The following is a 14290-nucleotide window of genomic DNA, read 5'->3' as shown; positions in this document are numbered from 1 at the left end:
CAGCTGCCCACAGAGGTGGTGGATTTCCTATCCCTGCCAGGGTCTCAACCAAGGGGGTGTCTGTCCCCCTGTCGTGATGGCTCTGACTGAGGTGACATCAGGTGGCCCGCGGCTATGAACATGTACACATTGAGATTGTGGTCTGTGAGGAAGGAAGATGTGAAAAATAACTCATTTCCAGGGAGGAATAAAGGGATGAATAGGCAGAACACAGTGGGCTTTTAGGGCAGTGAAACCATTCTGTCTGACCCTTTAATGGTAGATGCATGTACACTAAGTCACTTCAGTTGTGCCCAGCTCTTTGCAACTGTAGTCCATGGGATTCTCCAGGCAAGAATACTGGAGTGGGTTGCCATGCCCTTCTCCAGGGGGTCTTCCCAACCCAGGGACTGACCTTTCATCTCTTACATCTCCTGCCTTGGCAAGCAGGTTCTTTACCACTAGCACCACCCGGGAAGCCCAGTGGTGGATACGTTACACTTTGAACATCTATCCAAACCCAGAGAATCTACACAATCAGAGTGAACTCTGAGATAACCTGTGGACTTTGGGTGACTATGTTCATCATTTGTGACAGACGTACTGCTCTGGTGGGGGATATTGATAGTGGGGGAGGCTATGCATGTGTGAGGGCAGAGAATGGTCAGAAATCTGTACCTTTCCCTTAATTTACTATGAACCTGAAAAACTGCTCTGAAAAAAGAGAGGAGTAACAGTAAAATAGCCTTTTTTTATTATATATATATATATGTATATATAAAAATACATATAATATGTATTGTCTCTAAAGAAAGCACAGTAGACTAGAACACTGTCATTTTGTAGGGGACTTGCTTCCAGTGTTTGGAGCAGAAATCTTTTGACCTGTTGAACTTTCTGATGGATTTATGCATGTTTCTGGTAATGCGTTATGTTCTGATAAGGTGAGTTTGTTATTTAACCATTTAACCTGTTGTTCTGTGTCACAGGGTCATTGGTTTCCTGGAAGCTATTGTCTGCATAAAATTTGGACAAGATCTCTTCTCTAAGACCCAGATACTCTATGTTGTGCTTTGGCTTCTTTGCGTGGTAAGTCATTACTTTTCTACCTTGAAGTGTTAAACTCCCCATGGTCTCTTCTAAAACAAAACAAGACCCTCTTGTGCACCAAGGTTTCCTAGACATTTATAGACAAGACATACTACTTGTCGTAGCCCAAGATTGGCCATAGTATGAAGTTCAACAAATACATAGGACCACGCGGCACCCTAAATAGGTCCCCTTTGTAGGTCTGATCACATGCCCCCAGCAGGTGCATTATACTCTCATTTGTTTCACTTGTGAGCATTCGTCTTCATTTGCTGAGAATGTCAGGTTTGCCTTGAGGGGACGATAGTTATCCGTGCCCTGTAATGTGTGTATTACCATTCAAGGATTTATGTACAAAATGACAGACTCTGGTTTACAGGCCATGTAGGGGGAGGGGATTTGGAGGTAATCAGTCCACGAAATTTCCTCCCCCCCTTCCCTGGGCCAATGTTATATTTAGGCCACGTCTGTGTTGGGCATGTTTTCCTCTCTGAAGGGAAGAGTCCTGGGGGCCTCCAGCTTCATTGTCCTGGGACTTTTCCCTCATCTCTCAAATGAAACAATATCTTACCTTAAAATTTTTTAAATTTAAAATTCTGTGATTGCCCTTCTAAATTTGTTTTGTTGCTTTAGAGAAAAGTCTTATTTAACATTTAAGATTCTTCGCTTTTACTTACTTGGTCTAGAAAATCAACTCGGACTTTTAAAAAATTTTTATTATTAGCACATAAATTTCAAACATGTGGAAGTAGATAAGATCACCCAGATAGCAGTTACCCACCAATGGCCAGTCTCATGTCCTTCTGTTCCACATGTACCATCCCCACCCCAGCTTACTCAGAAGCAGGCCCATCTTTCCTATTTCAGGATGTCTCTCTAAAAAAAGACATGAATGCCTTTTTGTTTAATGCAGCCACCATGACATTATCACACCGGAAAAAGAATTCATTCTTTCATACTGTTAAGTAGCTGATCAGTGTTCACATTTCTCATGTTTTCTTCAGGTTTGTATTTTCTGAGTTTATTTGAATCAGCATCTACTCATTGCAGTTGGTTTGCATGCCCTTTTTAATCTACATGTTTCCCTCCATCTCTAGTGCTTTCTCCTTTGCAGTTTATTTGTTGGAAGAAACAAACTCTTTTGTCCTGTAGGTTTTCCCCTCGTCTGGTTTTACTGATGCCATCCTTGCTGTCATTTGCCAGATTTCTTTGTCCTCTATATTTTCTATAAATTGGTAGCTGGATCTAGAGGCTTAATCAGAGTCAAGTCTTTTTGTTTGTTTTTTCCTTTTGGCAGGGCTGAACTTCGTATTTTTAAAGTGTTTTTATTGCCTTTCATGGTGTCTATTTTTAGGATTACTTGTTAGAAATCCTAACTGTGCCAGGGCACCTTGAGCCTGTGCTGTTTTATCTTGAACAGTGAAAGGGGAGAAGGATCTCTTTTGTCCTCAAACTCCAGAATTCATGCTCAGATGTATTTTTTCCATCACAGTGAGACTAGATGTAAGGATTGGTTGGGGGGGAGTGTGTCAGACAGGCCAGGAAATGTTACCCTTTGCTCCTCACATTTCTCTCTGGCATGGGCACCCCGGCTCTGTGAATTGTAGTGGGTACTCATGGTGGGCAGGGGTGGGCACAGCCCTCACCTGGCACCAACGGGACCACAGGCAGGTTAGAGCAGGCAAGGCTCCTGAGATGTGGGCAGAAGGTGCTTCTTATCAGAGCCTATTGCAGGCCTCCTCTGGGGGCCATCAATAGCCAGAAGAGTCTCCCCACGGTCGGCCGTGTCCAAGGAGCTGTCTCTGGTCACCCAGCTGGCCGGGCCCCTTCAGTCTCTAAGTTTTAGAGACTTTCACTCTGTTTTACTGATTAGACACTTAGCATCTGCCTCCTTAAGTTGGTGAGTTTTGATGCACCTTGGTGTCTATGCAATGGTAACTTTATCGAGGACACGACCGTTTCTCAGTCTCTCCATCCCTTAGCGTGGTCCCTTGTAAGTCCATCACGTGGCCAAGTGCTCATCAGAGCTGCCCTGCTGTGGAGCCGCACAGGTAGGTGATGGGGAAGATGAGATTTATTCATGCTTACCACGCCAGGGGCTGTTCCAAGCACTTTTCACACATTGCGTATTTGAGCTTCACACTTTGAGGGGAAGTACTCTGTTATCCCCTCTTTCCCAGATAAAGGCACACAGAGGTCCCCCTAACTTACCTAAGGTCACACAGGTCGTCCATGGCAGAGCCAGGGCTCAAACCCAGAGAGTCTGGCTAGAGATTTCCTGCTCCCCCCTCCACGGGGTCCCCCTCGGAGGCCCTCCAAGGGCACGTGGGAGTTACCTCTGCTGACTACTGATGCTCAGACATCATCTCGGTGTGTGCGCGCGGAGCCGGAGGAGCTCTGGAGAGAGCAGCCGACAAGCTGGGGTGCCTCTCAGGCGGTCACGTGTGCTCGGGGTCACCCGGGATCTCCCATCTCTCCGGCGCCCAGCCTAAGCCCCGAGGCGAGGCGGCCGCCGCCTCCCGACGTCATCCCTCGAGTCAGCCGTCAGGCTCCCCGCCATGTGACCCACCCAGCTCCACCCCGTCCTCTCCCATCTTCTCCATCCTGCCCTTCGGATACGTTCTCCACTCTGCTGCCAAAGGGGTCTTCCAGAATTCAGGTCGGAATCCCTTCCTCCCCGCTTAGAATCAGTCTCGATTGCTGGTGCTTGAGAGGGCCCAAGAGAACAGTATTTCCCCCCGACCACCAGGTTCAGAGCAGTTAGGAGACAGGCAGGAAGAACGAGGGCTGTGGAGTCAGAAGCAGCCGCTTCATGACCGAGCGCCCACGTTCTCAGTATCCGCTGCCGATGCCAACGACAGCCTTCCAATCGTGAGCCCCAGGAGCAGACACACTTTCCTCTCCGGCCTCAGAAAAGCCGGCTTCCCTGCGCTGAGAAAGGATATGGCCCGGTTGCTCATCCCTGTTCCCCAGTCAGTTAAGACACACCGCCCCCTGGGGAAGGGGTGAGGGGTGAGGGAAAGCCGCAGGGTTACCCCGGGGGCGCTCCCCCTCGGGGGCAGAAACGGCGGAAGGAAGACGGGTCCCCAGCGCCCACCCAGCAGCGGAAATATGAAGTCGTGCCCGCGGTTCCGGGTCGGCACTCTGGGTGGTTCACACGCCCAGCCCTGCAGTACCCCGTCCTCAGGCTCCTCGACTGTTCCCGGTTACTGAACACCTCAGCGCATCGTCCTTCCTGACCTGTCCTGCCTGCACCCGAGAGGTTTCCTCTGCCCACGCTGAGCGCGTTGCCCTGCTTTTTCCTCCACCTGGTGAACCTTAATGCCGAGACCAGCCTTCCATCTGCGCCCGGCGTGCAATACACTCCGGCCTGCAAGGCAGACGAGAGGACTCCCTCCTCGGGGGGAACCGTCCCATTCCGTACATACTTCCTCAAGCTCTGGCCCCAGCGTGACGTTTTCTGTGGTGGTTTATGTCGGTCTCCTCAACCTGGCATTTCCTGCTGCTCACAGAGAATAAGTCTCCATCGTCCTTCAGTCCCACGGACGCTAGCGCAGCGCCTGAGGCACAAGAAACACTCATCCAATGCGGGGAGACGAAGGGGGTGAGGTCCAGAGACGGAGACCAGGGGGCCCAGACATATTTGACGAGACAGGCAGGAGTGAAGACTCAAAGCGCCCCCGCGCCGGCGTCACAGGAAGATGGCGGCCTGTCTGGGGAGCGGGGCGAGAGCAAGGCGGAGGAGGGGGCCGGACGTGTCTCAGGACCGGCTATGTGTGTCGGTGGGAATTCAGAGGTTTTTTCCAGTGGAAGGACTGCCTCACGGAGCATCTGGAGGCCGGGAGAGCGTGGAAGGGAGGGGACAGAGGAGGGCTGAGCCGGAGGGTGTCGCTGGGAGCTCAGTGAGGACCTGTCCCGGGCAGAGGCATTGAAGGTGCGGCGAAAGGGCGGCAGGAACCCGGCCCAGCAGGCGTCCCCTCGGCAGAGCTGGGGAGGGCCGCTCGGCTTTCCTGTTTTGGCCACTGGTGGCTCCCGGTACTGGTGACTGGTTGAGGGGTATCCGAGAAGGGCGCTGAAAGGAGGTGTGTTAAGGTGTGAAGGACCCTTAGATTTTACAGGTGAGGGTGTCGTTGGAAATTCTGGCCTGTCCAGGAGCTCTGGAAAGACTCGGTCAGCAGTGGAGACGCAGAAGTTGGGAGGCGTCCACGCCTGGGGTATGGTAGGAGTCATTGGCTTGGTAAGAGTCGGGCGCCATAGTGAGGGGAGGAGAGGCTGGCTGAGGATGGGGACCGGGGAGCAGCCACATTTTAGAAGCTGGGCTGGGGACGAGAAACAGCCACAGGAAAGAGGACTTTGCAGATAAGCCAAATCCCCCTGTTAGTGCTGTCAGTGAGGAGTGCCATGGAAAGGGAGCTGGCCTGAAGAGAGGCCTTTGGCTGGGATGATTAGGGATCCCCACGGCCTTGCACATTTATCAGAGATAAAGAGTGGAAATAAAGTGTGGGTTTAATAAATAGTAAAAAATAAAATGTGTGTGCCCGGCACAATTTTATAATCATGGTTTTTAATTGAAGATCAAGATTGGTCTCAGTCTTAGGAAGGAGGCAAACATTTTTCAGTAAAAGAACACTGAGTTTATGCCATGTCTCCATGCTAAGAGAAACAAAGCCCCCAATTATTCGCTTTGATTGGGAAGAGAGTATACACAGAATTTGTGATTAATGTAGAAATAAAGGCCCCGTATGCTGGTTGATAAGCTGCCGCAGCACCAGTTGTCTAATGAGTCTGGGTGGATTTGAATGCTGGTAACCATAAAGTGGAAGCCATACCCGGGTCTGTGTGCCGCCTTGGCTCTCAGCCCTCACGTTTATTCTTTTTTTCTTCTCTATCTTTAAACAAAATCTGCACAATTGCAATTTAAATGCCAGGCCTTGACATTTTAAGTGGGTACTTGCCTAGATTTCCAGAGGTGTGATTGCAAACCCATAAATAAGTTTTTGTCTCCTGGAACAAGTGTGAAAAAGGGCCTCTTGTACCCAGGTGAAGTGGTAAATTTGGCCACCACAGCAGGTCCTTTGCATGGCGATCGCGATAATAAGCATCTGCCATGCAGCACCTGCCAGTGTTTGCCTGCCCCTCCTGCAAAGCAAGGTCTGCCCAGCTGTCTGCTCCTGGAGCAGCCCCAAGCTGCCAGTCTGCCCTCCCAGAGCAGGAGAGAAAGCTGGGAAAGAGGAGTCCCACACGCCTGCCCTCTGGTGGGCGAGATGCGCAATGACGACCCCTGCCGCACAGTCATCCACTGGTCCCTGGAGGTGGAACCCTGCCCCCTCCCCTCCTTGTGCAACCTAGGCTGTCCTGCTTTCTCCGTCAAGGAGCTGACATATGAAGTTTTACGTGCTGCAGATCCCCTAGTCTTCCCACTCATGCCATGCCGTGAAAACGGTACATTTAGAAATCTGAACAAGTACTGGACTGTGTTAAAGATTAGAAGTCGTTTTTTCATTTTATAATTTTAGTATATTCATTCATGGCTTAATTTTTTGATGGGGAGATATGAGCTTTCTTAAATAAAAAAACACCCTGATATACACCAGTTTCAATAGGATTTAATTTTAAAAAATGAACTAGTGGGTCGTCTTTTATTTCATGTTATCTCTCCACCATTCCTCTAGTCCCACTTCACTGGCATGGAAGGGCCACGGGAGCACTCAGACTCCTTTCTTTTTTGACCCGTAAGGTGACTCCGTGCACGCAGCAGACACTCCGTGAATGTCGCTGACCTGGAGGAACTGGACCTGGGCTAGGCTACAGGTCGCCCCTGACAAGAAAGCAGCCCCATGTCCCCTGCAGTCCGGGCTCTGCCCTCCGGACTGCGGGCTGGGCACACTGGCTCCTCCCGTGATGTCTTTCTTCCCCTGGGAATGGATGAATGGACAGATAAATAATGGATAGCGCTCTAAAGACATGTAGACCTGAAATTAGCGTTTCTTTTGATAGACACCCCTAAAATTTGATCCAGGTATGTAAAGAAACCTGTGTTCTGGTTTCAGTCTTGCCACCCTCTAGCTATGTGTCTTTAAGAAGGCCATTCGCCTCTCTGAGCTTTATTCCTCTGCTGTGAGATGAGGATTGAGATTAACATCTCTAGATTTAAAGTTATGACTCTTAGAAAGAACTGAAATTATTCAAGAAGAGACAATTACAGCATAATTTCACAACTATTTCCATGATTGAGTCAAGGGGTCAGGTCCCCAGCAGGAAACGCAATGGAAGAGATGGAGGTTAGACCCTGAGGAGGATGTTCTGTCCGTGGGGTCCCAAAGTAAGGAATTCTGAAGAAACAGAACAGCAGAAGCGCTGAGGAATTGATGCTTTCAAACTGTGGTGCTGGAGAAGACTCTTGAGAGGCCCCTGGACAGCAAGAGATCCAATTAGTCTATCCTAAAGGAAACCAGTCCTGTATGTTCATTGAAGGACTGATGATGAAGCTGAAACTCCAATACTTTGGCCAGCTGATGCGAAGAGCTGACTCATTGGAAAAGACCCTGATGCTGGGAATGATTGAAGGCAGGAGGAGAAGGGGACGACAGAGGATGAGATGGTTGGATAGCATCACTGACTCGATGGACATGAGTTTGAGTAAGCTCCAGAAGATGGTGAAGGACAGGGAAGCCTGGCGTGTTGCAGTCCATGGGGTCGCAAAGAGTCGGACACGACTGAGCGACTGAACACCACATAACAGCAGAACGGACAGTTGTTTGCTTGGTTTTGGCGACTCCCTCACGGTCACGAGGGGAAACTGAGGCCCAGCTAGGGGGCCTTTCCTGTCCTGTCACATGGTGTAGTCCAGGCAGCCAGGAACTTCCCCCAACTTTCAGTTTTTTGACACATTTTAAAACTCTAGATTTTTAGGTGCTATTTTTCCCCTTAAATTAGAGCATAATTTAGGGTGTAGGGGGGCTGGTGGGGCATACCAGGGGGGAAGTGGAGGTGATCCCAGCCTCTGGGTAACCATGGACCATGCCTGTGTCTTTTCACACAGTTTCAGAAGACAACTTGATCTTCTATCTATTTTCCTATCTACCTAACAGAAAAACGGAAGCAGCCAGAACTGGGATCGCAGTGGGGCCGCTGAGACTAAACAGCAGTGCCACGCCCAGGGCAGTGGTGTCCTGCTGGGCCCTGCCACCTCCACGTGGACGTGTGTCCTCAGGGCCCTCTGGTACCACTGTGTCCCCAGATGGAAGGAAAGCTGCTTTTTCATTCAGAAATCCTTTCCCTGGGCTTCCCTGGAGTTCCAGTGGTTAAGAATCCACCTGGCAACGCAGGGGACACTGGTCTGATCCTGGTCAGGTGCAGATCCCAGCTGCAGTGGGGCAGTCAGCCCCTGCGCCCCAACTCTGGAGCCCACGTGCCCTAGAGTTCATGCTCTACAACAAGAGAAGCCCCCATACCCGCACACCGCAAGGGAGAGGGGCCCCTGCCGGGCACAACTAGAGAAAATCTGCATGCAGTGAGGAAGGCCCAGCGGAACCAAAAAATAAATATATATATAAAAAAAAGTCCTGTTCCCCTCAGAAGGTGACCAGCTAAATCCTCTTAACTGACTCCAGTGATGGGGGGCAGGGTCCAGAGGACGGACTGTGAGAATCAGACCCAGAAAAGAGGTACAAGATAGAGGCCTACACGTGCTCTTAGCCGGAAGCTGCAGAGCTGCTCAGAAAATGCACCTACCTGATCCCACACTTGGAAGAGATCTTCATTCTGACAGGCAGACTCACAGTGATAACCACGGAAAATGAAGTGAAGTAAAAGTCACTCAGTTGTGTCCGACTCTTTGCAACCCCGTGGACTCTACAGTCCATGGAATTCTCCAGGCCAGAATACTGGAGTGGGTAGCCTTTCCCTTCTCCAGGGGATCTTCCCAACCCAGGGATCGAACCCAGGTCTCCCACATTGCAGGCCGAGTCTTCACTTTACCAGCTGAGTTATCAGCGAAGCCCAGCCAACCACGGAGACACTGCTAACCAGGTCTCCTCCCAGCTCCTCTCTCAGAAAGCCCTAGTGGTCTTCCCTGCTGCCTCCCGGGGTCGTCGCTGCCGCACCCAGCCATGCTGTAACCGGCGTCCTGGGGGAGGAGGCAGAAACTCTTCGAGACGTCATGTGTGAATTCCCATCGAACTCCTAAAGTTCGGGAAAACGGAATTTTTGGTTGCATCCTCACTCTAAAACCGTTTTGTGCTTGTTTTTCTCTTCCAGGCTTTCACCACCTTCCTGTGCCTGTACGGCATGGTTTGGTACGCAGAGCACTACGGTCACCGAGAAAAGGTACGGAAGGGAAGGCAGAGATGGCCTTTTGTGCCTGATCACGCCCAGCTTGGCACTGTAGCCGGGAGCACAGTCACGGAGGATGGGGCGTGGCCGGCAGGGCGTGGGCGGGGCGTCATCTCCCCGTCCCGCCCGCTCCCCCAAACCCAGCCAGTTCAGAATTCACTTCCTATAATTGCCATCCTTGCTTGTGACTGCCCTGTTTAATAGGTCCCGTACTTTTATCCTCATTTCTTAAGAGGGTTAAAACTTAAAATTATTTGTTATTTTTTTGTTTGTTTGTTTTTAATTGCGGGGCACGCCCTGGACCAGTTTTTACAAAGCTGGGTCTTTCACCCTGTGCAGACCTTTCTCCTCCTGCGTCCCAGCCTGGGGCTACCCTGCTGAGCTCTGGCCCTGGTCGCTTAGTAGTGCATGCATATGTGCGGGCGTGCTCAGCCACTCGGTCGTGTCCTACTCTCTGAGACCCCATGGACTGTAGCCAGCCAGGCTCCTCTGTGGGATTTCCCAGGCAAGACTGCTGGAGGGGGTTGCCATTTTAGTCCTCCAGGGGATCTTCCTGATCCAGGGATTGAACCGGAGTCTCCAGTGCTTCCCGCCTTAGCAGGTGGATTCTTTACCACTGAGCCACCTGCGAAGCCCTCCTTTCCTGGTAGAGGAGGATTAAGGTAGAGGATTGATGTGAGTGGGCTTAAAACGCTATAGCAGCCTCGTCAACTGGGATCTTTTTTTTTTTTTAAGTGAAAATAGCTTTCATCCTCTGTTTATCCTTTTAGTCTTAAGGAGCTAAAGGCACTTTCTAGAAGATCTGTTCTGCATCACTTGGGAGTCGTCTTGCTCTTAGAGCTGACAGCCTGAGCACCAGGCGGTCCTGCCCTTGCTGATCGGGGTCCCTAGCCCGGGAGAGGCTGGGGTGGAGCACCCTCCCTTGTTCGCTGGCTCCCTCCTCCTGGGAGCACTCCATCCCACCACTAAGCCTGCCTCTCTCCCTAGACCTACTCAGAATGTGAAGATGGCACCTACAGTCCAGACATCTCCTGGCCTCACGGGAAAGGTTCAAAAGGTATTTATCTCCCTCTTTCTCTTTTCGCTAAAAGCTCCCCTAGGTCCTCTTCCCTCCCAAAGCCCAAGTAAAGGGATTTCTAATCAGAATTTATCCTCTGAATATTGATAATTTTTTGCACTAAATGGTCTCCAACCTATTCACTTGCATGTATCCTCTCACTTATTAAGAAACAAGCAAAAAAAAAAAAAAAAAGAAATAAGCAAAGTGCTCACAGGTTCTGCCCAAGAAACTTGGCTTCATAAGAAGAGGCGCCGTGTGGTTCTGCCTCTTCTGAGATAGAAGGACAGAGCAAAACCCTACTGTCTCAGCCATCCTGATGGGGATGTTCCTCCTCTTGGCTTTCATTGTGAGTGAGAGGGGTTAGGAAGAGTTGTGTGCCAGGAGAGAAGCCTTAGCTTGATCGCGTTGATTCAAGAGATGGACTGTCATCAGAGGGATTTCAGCAGTGTAGTCAGGGATCTCTCCCACTGGCCTCTCCCCAAGGAGCATTCTGGAAAGATTCAGGGCCACCTGGTTGTTTTTAAAGAATTTAGCTTGTAGAAAAATGACCCTGAGGAGGCTCCACTGGACAGTACTTCCTCTTCAGTTATGAACTGATCATGGGACTTGACTAAAAGGAAAGAAGTGAACACCAGAGACCTTGAATGTCAACCCTAAGACTGGCTCAGCAAAGCTAGGGTGAGGGAGGGACAGCTCTGCTGACTCGCTCTCCTGAGTTCTTCAGGGTGAAGCTCAGCACAGCACAGCTTACCCTGGGAAAACACTGCAGAGTAGTGCTGGTCACCCTGCTGGAGGTGGTTTCCCCTGAATCCGCCAACTGCTGTGGAATGCAGATGGAGGTGGGCACAGGGTTTCTCCCCAGGGCTCCCTTATTCAGAACCAACCCCCCTGCCCAGAGATCAGTCCATGGCACTTCTAGGATCTCCAGTGACAAGACCACAAGATACAAGCAATGATACAGATATATTTAAATGAAAGGTAGGCTGACCTTTTAAAAAACCAAACAAACAAAACCTGAGCCCTAGAGCAGACAATCTTGGCTCTGCTGCTAGGCCAGAGGTTGTCCACGTGCCCAACTCTGGGGCAGAGCCAGCCTCCTGCCAGGAAGTTCCGATGACCTTCCAGACCTTACACACCCCCTGCCCGGAATGCCCCAGCCCCACTGTCCAGCTGGCTGATAACCTGCTGATTGCTCAGCACTCAGCCCATGCAGACACCTTTCCCTGAGCTCCCACACGATGGAGCGTGACAAAGGATGCCGGCCCTGTAGACCCTGAGCCTCTCAAGGGCCCGCGCATCTTCCCTGGTGACTCCCGTCCGCCTGTCCTGAGTAGCGGGGGGCCTCCAGGTCAGACCCCTGAAGTCGTGTAATAGCTTTCATTTCTATCAAGTCAAGAATTCATTCCAATTTAGGGATTTAGAAACTACCCCGACCAAGGTGGGGGAAACGCCACTGATGCATCCTTTGTTGCAAAGGTAGACTCAACACCCACGTGGTGTAAGTTTTCATGGCCTCTCCTCTGTGCTTTGATGTGATCTGTGCTCTCACTTCTAGCCCCCATCCCCATGGACCACAATCCACCCTGTGGGGAGTATAAAACATCCTCAGGACACCCAGGCCTTAGCTGTGCTAGTTAGCCGAGGGTCGGGGCTTCTATCAGTCAAGTCAGTCAGTTCAGTCGCTCAGTTGTGTATGACTCTCTGCAACCCCACGGACTGCAGCAGGCCAGGCCTCCCTGTCTATCACCAACGACCCCAGTTGATTCAAACTCGAGTCCACTGGTTCGTCTATGCGTTGATTTATTAGCAAGGCCACTAGATGGCGCCGGAGGATCAGTGGAGGAGCAGCGGGCGGCTGGGTTAGGGAGAGCCAGGGCAGAGGGGCAGAGCCTGGGCTCGCAGCCCGCAGTGATGCTGACCGTGTGTCCCGAATCCTCTTGACCAGGTTCTGAAGACGGCCCCACCAAGCATCCAGGCAACAGCGAGAGCCATTCTTCCAGAAGAAGGAATCGACATTCCAAGTCAAAAGTCACCAACGGAGTGGGAAAGAAATGAAAAGACCCTGGTTCATAATAATCCAAGATGTTTCCAGGGAGTGCCTAGAACTGGGAGGGGACGGAATCGGCTGGACTTGCCGGGAGGAGGGAGGTCGAAAGGCACAGCGTGATTAGGAAGGAACGGGGGGGGGGGGGGGGCTGGAGGGGGTGGGGTCGTTATTTGAGAGCGTGGGTCTTGTTTCCCACAGACCTGGCCCGCGGGGCAGATGATTGTGGGAGGGGGTCGGGCCTTCGCCCCTCGGAGGGTCCCTGGTAACTTCAGCACTTGGCCACCGGTAGCACGACGGTGCTCGGAGGAGGAGACGGTAGCTCTTTACTCAATTGCCGGAGCAGCTTTGTGCTTCCCGTGTTGTGGGTGCGGTTTAAACATTTTCACTAAGACAGGGCATCCCACCGGGACAGTTGATGGACAGGTCACCACCGTTTTCTTTCTCTGAATCTGCCCTTCCACTTGTCTGTGTTTTATTTCGTTACTGCTTGTTTTTTAAGTCGGGATGCTTAATACAAGCCTTCAGAAGCCACTGCTGAAGTTGAATTGGAGAGCTCCCCTCTTTCCTAGAGGAAAAAAAGTGGGGAGTGTTGGTGTTACATTTAGCAACCTCCTCCCGCTTTTAGGACCTGAAACCACATGTGGCAGGTAGAAACCAGGCTGCGGAAAGGTTAGCTCCCCACATAGGATCCTGGGTGTTAGGCCAGAATGTTCCCGTTCCCTCTCCAGTGTCCAGACTTAGCCACAGCGCACAGGCGGGAACCTGCCTGAAGGCAGTGCTCGCCGCGACCCCTCCCCCAGCCAGGTGCCTTTTCCATTTTATTTGTTTTCTTTCATGGTGTGTTGCTGACATTGTCTTTTAGTCCCATGTGAGGTGCTGGTGAGTATTCCCTTTCATCCGTGCCATGCTCTAGACCATTGACCCTGATAGTTCACCACCTCTGATGGATCCCTGTTTTAAATAAAATGGTTCGTGTTAAAACCCATCAAATTCGGCCTCTGTTAAGTGCTCATTTCTTTGCATCTTATTGGTACTTTTCACTGTTTGTAAGCGATCGCTGTGTTTTTCAAGTGGCTTTAGGATACTGTGAATATGTTTGTGTTTTATGTAGTGAGAAGAAAAGAGAAAAAAATATATATTTTAGAGGGCTTGTAGACACATATGTTCCTTTTTCTAAACTTCCCAAGTGATCAATAGGAAATGAACAAGATAGTCATTGTTGTCTTTTGTGTGTGCGCGCTTTGGGAATGGTTACATCAGCCAAGTTGGATTGATTTTTCTAGCAAGTGACCAGTACCCAGTTGATTTTCTCATAAACTTGCTAAAACCAATTGCTTTGTTCCCTCCTTTCACAGAGCGCAAAGGTTTCGATGTCTTTCCCCCTTTAAGGAAATCTTTAACCATAGCCGTCATATTTTCTTTTTCTGCAAAGAATTCCAGGGTGGAGGGGTTAAATGAATCATGCAAAGCTCAGGTCACTTCCTGTGCCCTGGGCCTCTGGCAGCCACTCAGTTGAGAGCCCACACAGACTTACTCCAGAGAAGTGTAGCCAGCCGCTGGGCTGGTGTGGGGGGCTGCCAGGGTTGCTGTGCCGGCCGCAGCTCTGAGCGGGCACGTACTCACCTAACAGCGGCCCCATCCTTTCGATTAAAGTCCCAAAGAGAAGCCAAGAGGTGCCCGCTCTGTAGACCCATTTGCTTTTTCATCACTTTCTTAAACAGAGGCACCGTGTAACATTTGTCTTACTTTGAAAGTTAGGTGAGTGTGTTTTGTTTGGCTTC

At 50.7% G+C, this 14290-nt stretch overlaps 1 protein-coding gene across 2 annotated transcripts in view; it reads left to right on the top strand.

Annotated features, from left to right (window-relative positions):
- PTDSS1 (phosphatidylserine synthase 1) overlaps nucleotides 1–13499 on the top strand; it is a 69422-nt gene extending 55923 nt beyond the window's left edge. For both annotated transcript variants that reach the window (XM_061123720.1, XM_061123721.1), the window contains 4 exons: nucleotides 969–1068; nucleotides 9328–9396; nucleotides 10390–10459; nucleotides 12408–13499. In XM_061123720.1, coding sequence (XP_060979703.1) covers nucleotides 969–1068; nucleotides 9328–9396; nucleotides 10390–10459; nucleotides 12408–12517 — 349 coding nt within the window. In that variant the 3' untranslated portion in view covers nucleotides 12518–13499. The remainder of the gene's footprint in view (nucleotides 1–968; nucleotides 1069–9327; nucleotides 9397–10389; nucleotides 10460–12407) is intronic.
- Nucleotides 13500–14290: the final 791 nt, after the last annotated feature.

Source organism: Dama dama, chromosome 21, assembly GCF_033118175.1.
Source record: "Dama dama isolate Ldn47 chromosome 21, ASM3311817v1, whole genome shotgun sequence".
NCBI classification, from domain to species: domain Eukaryota; kingdom Metazoa; phylum Chordata; class Mammalia; order Artiodactyla; family Cervidae; genus Dama; species Dama dama.
This window is presented reverse-complemented; position numbering and strand designations above follow the sequence as displayed.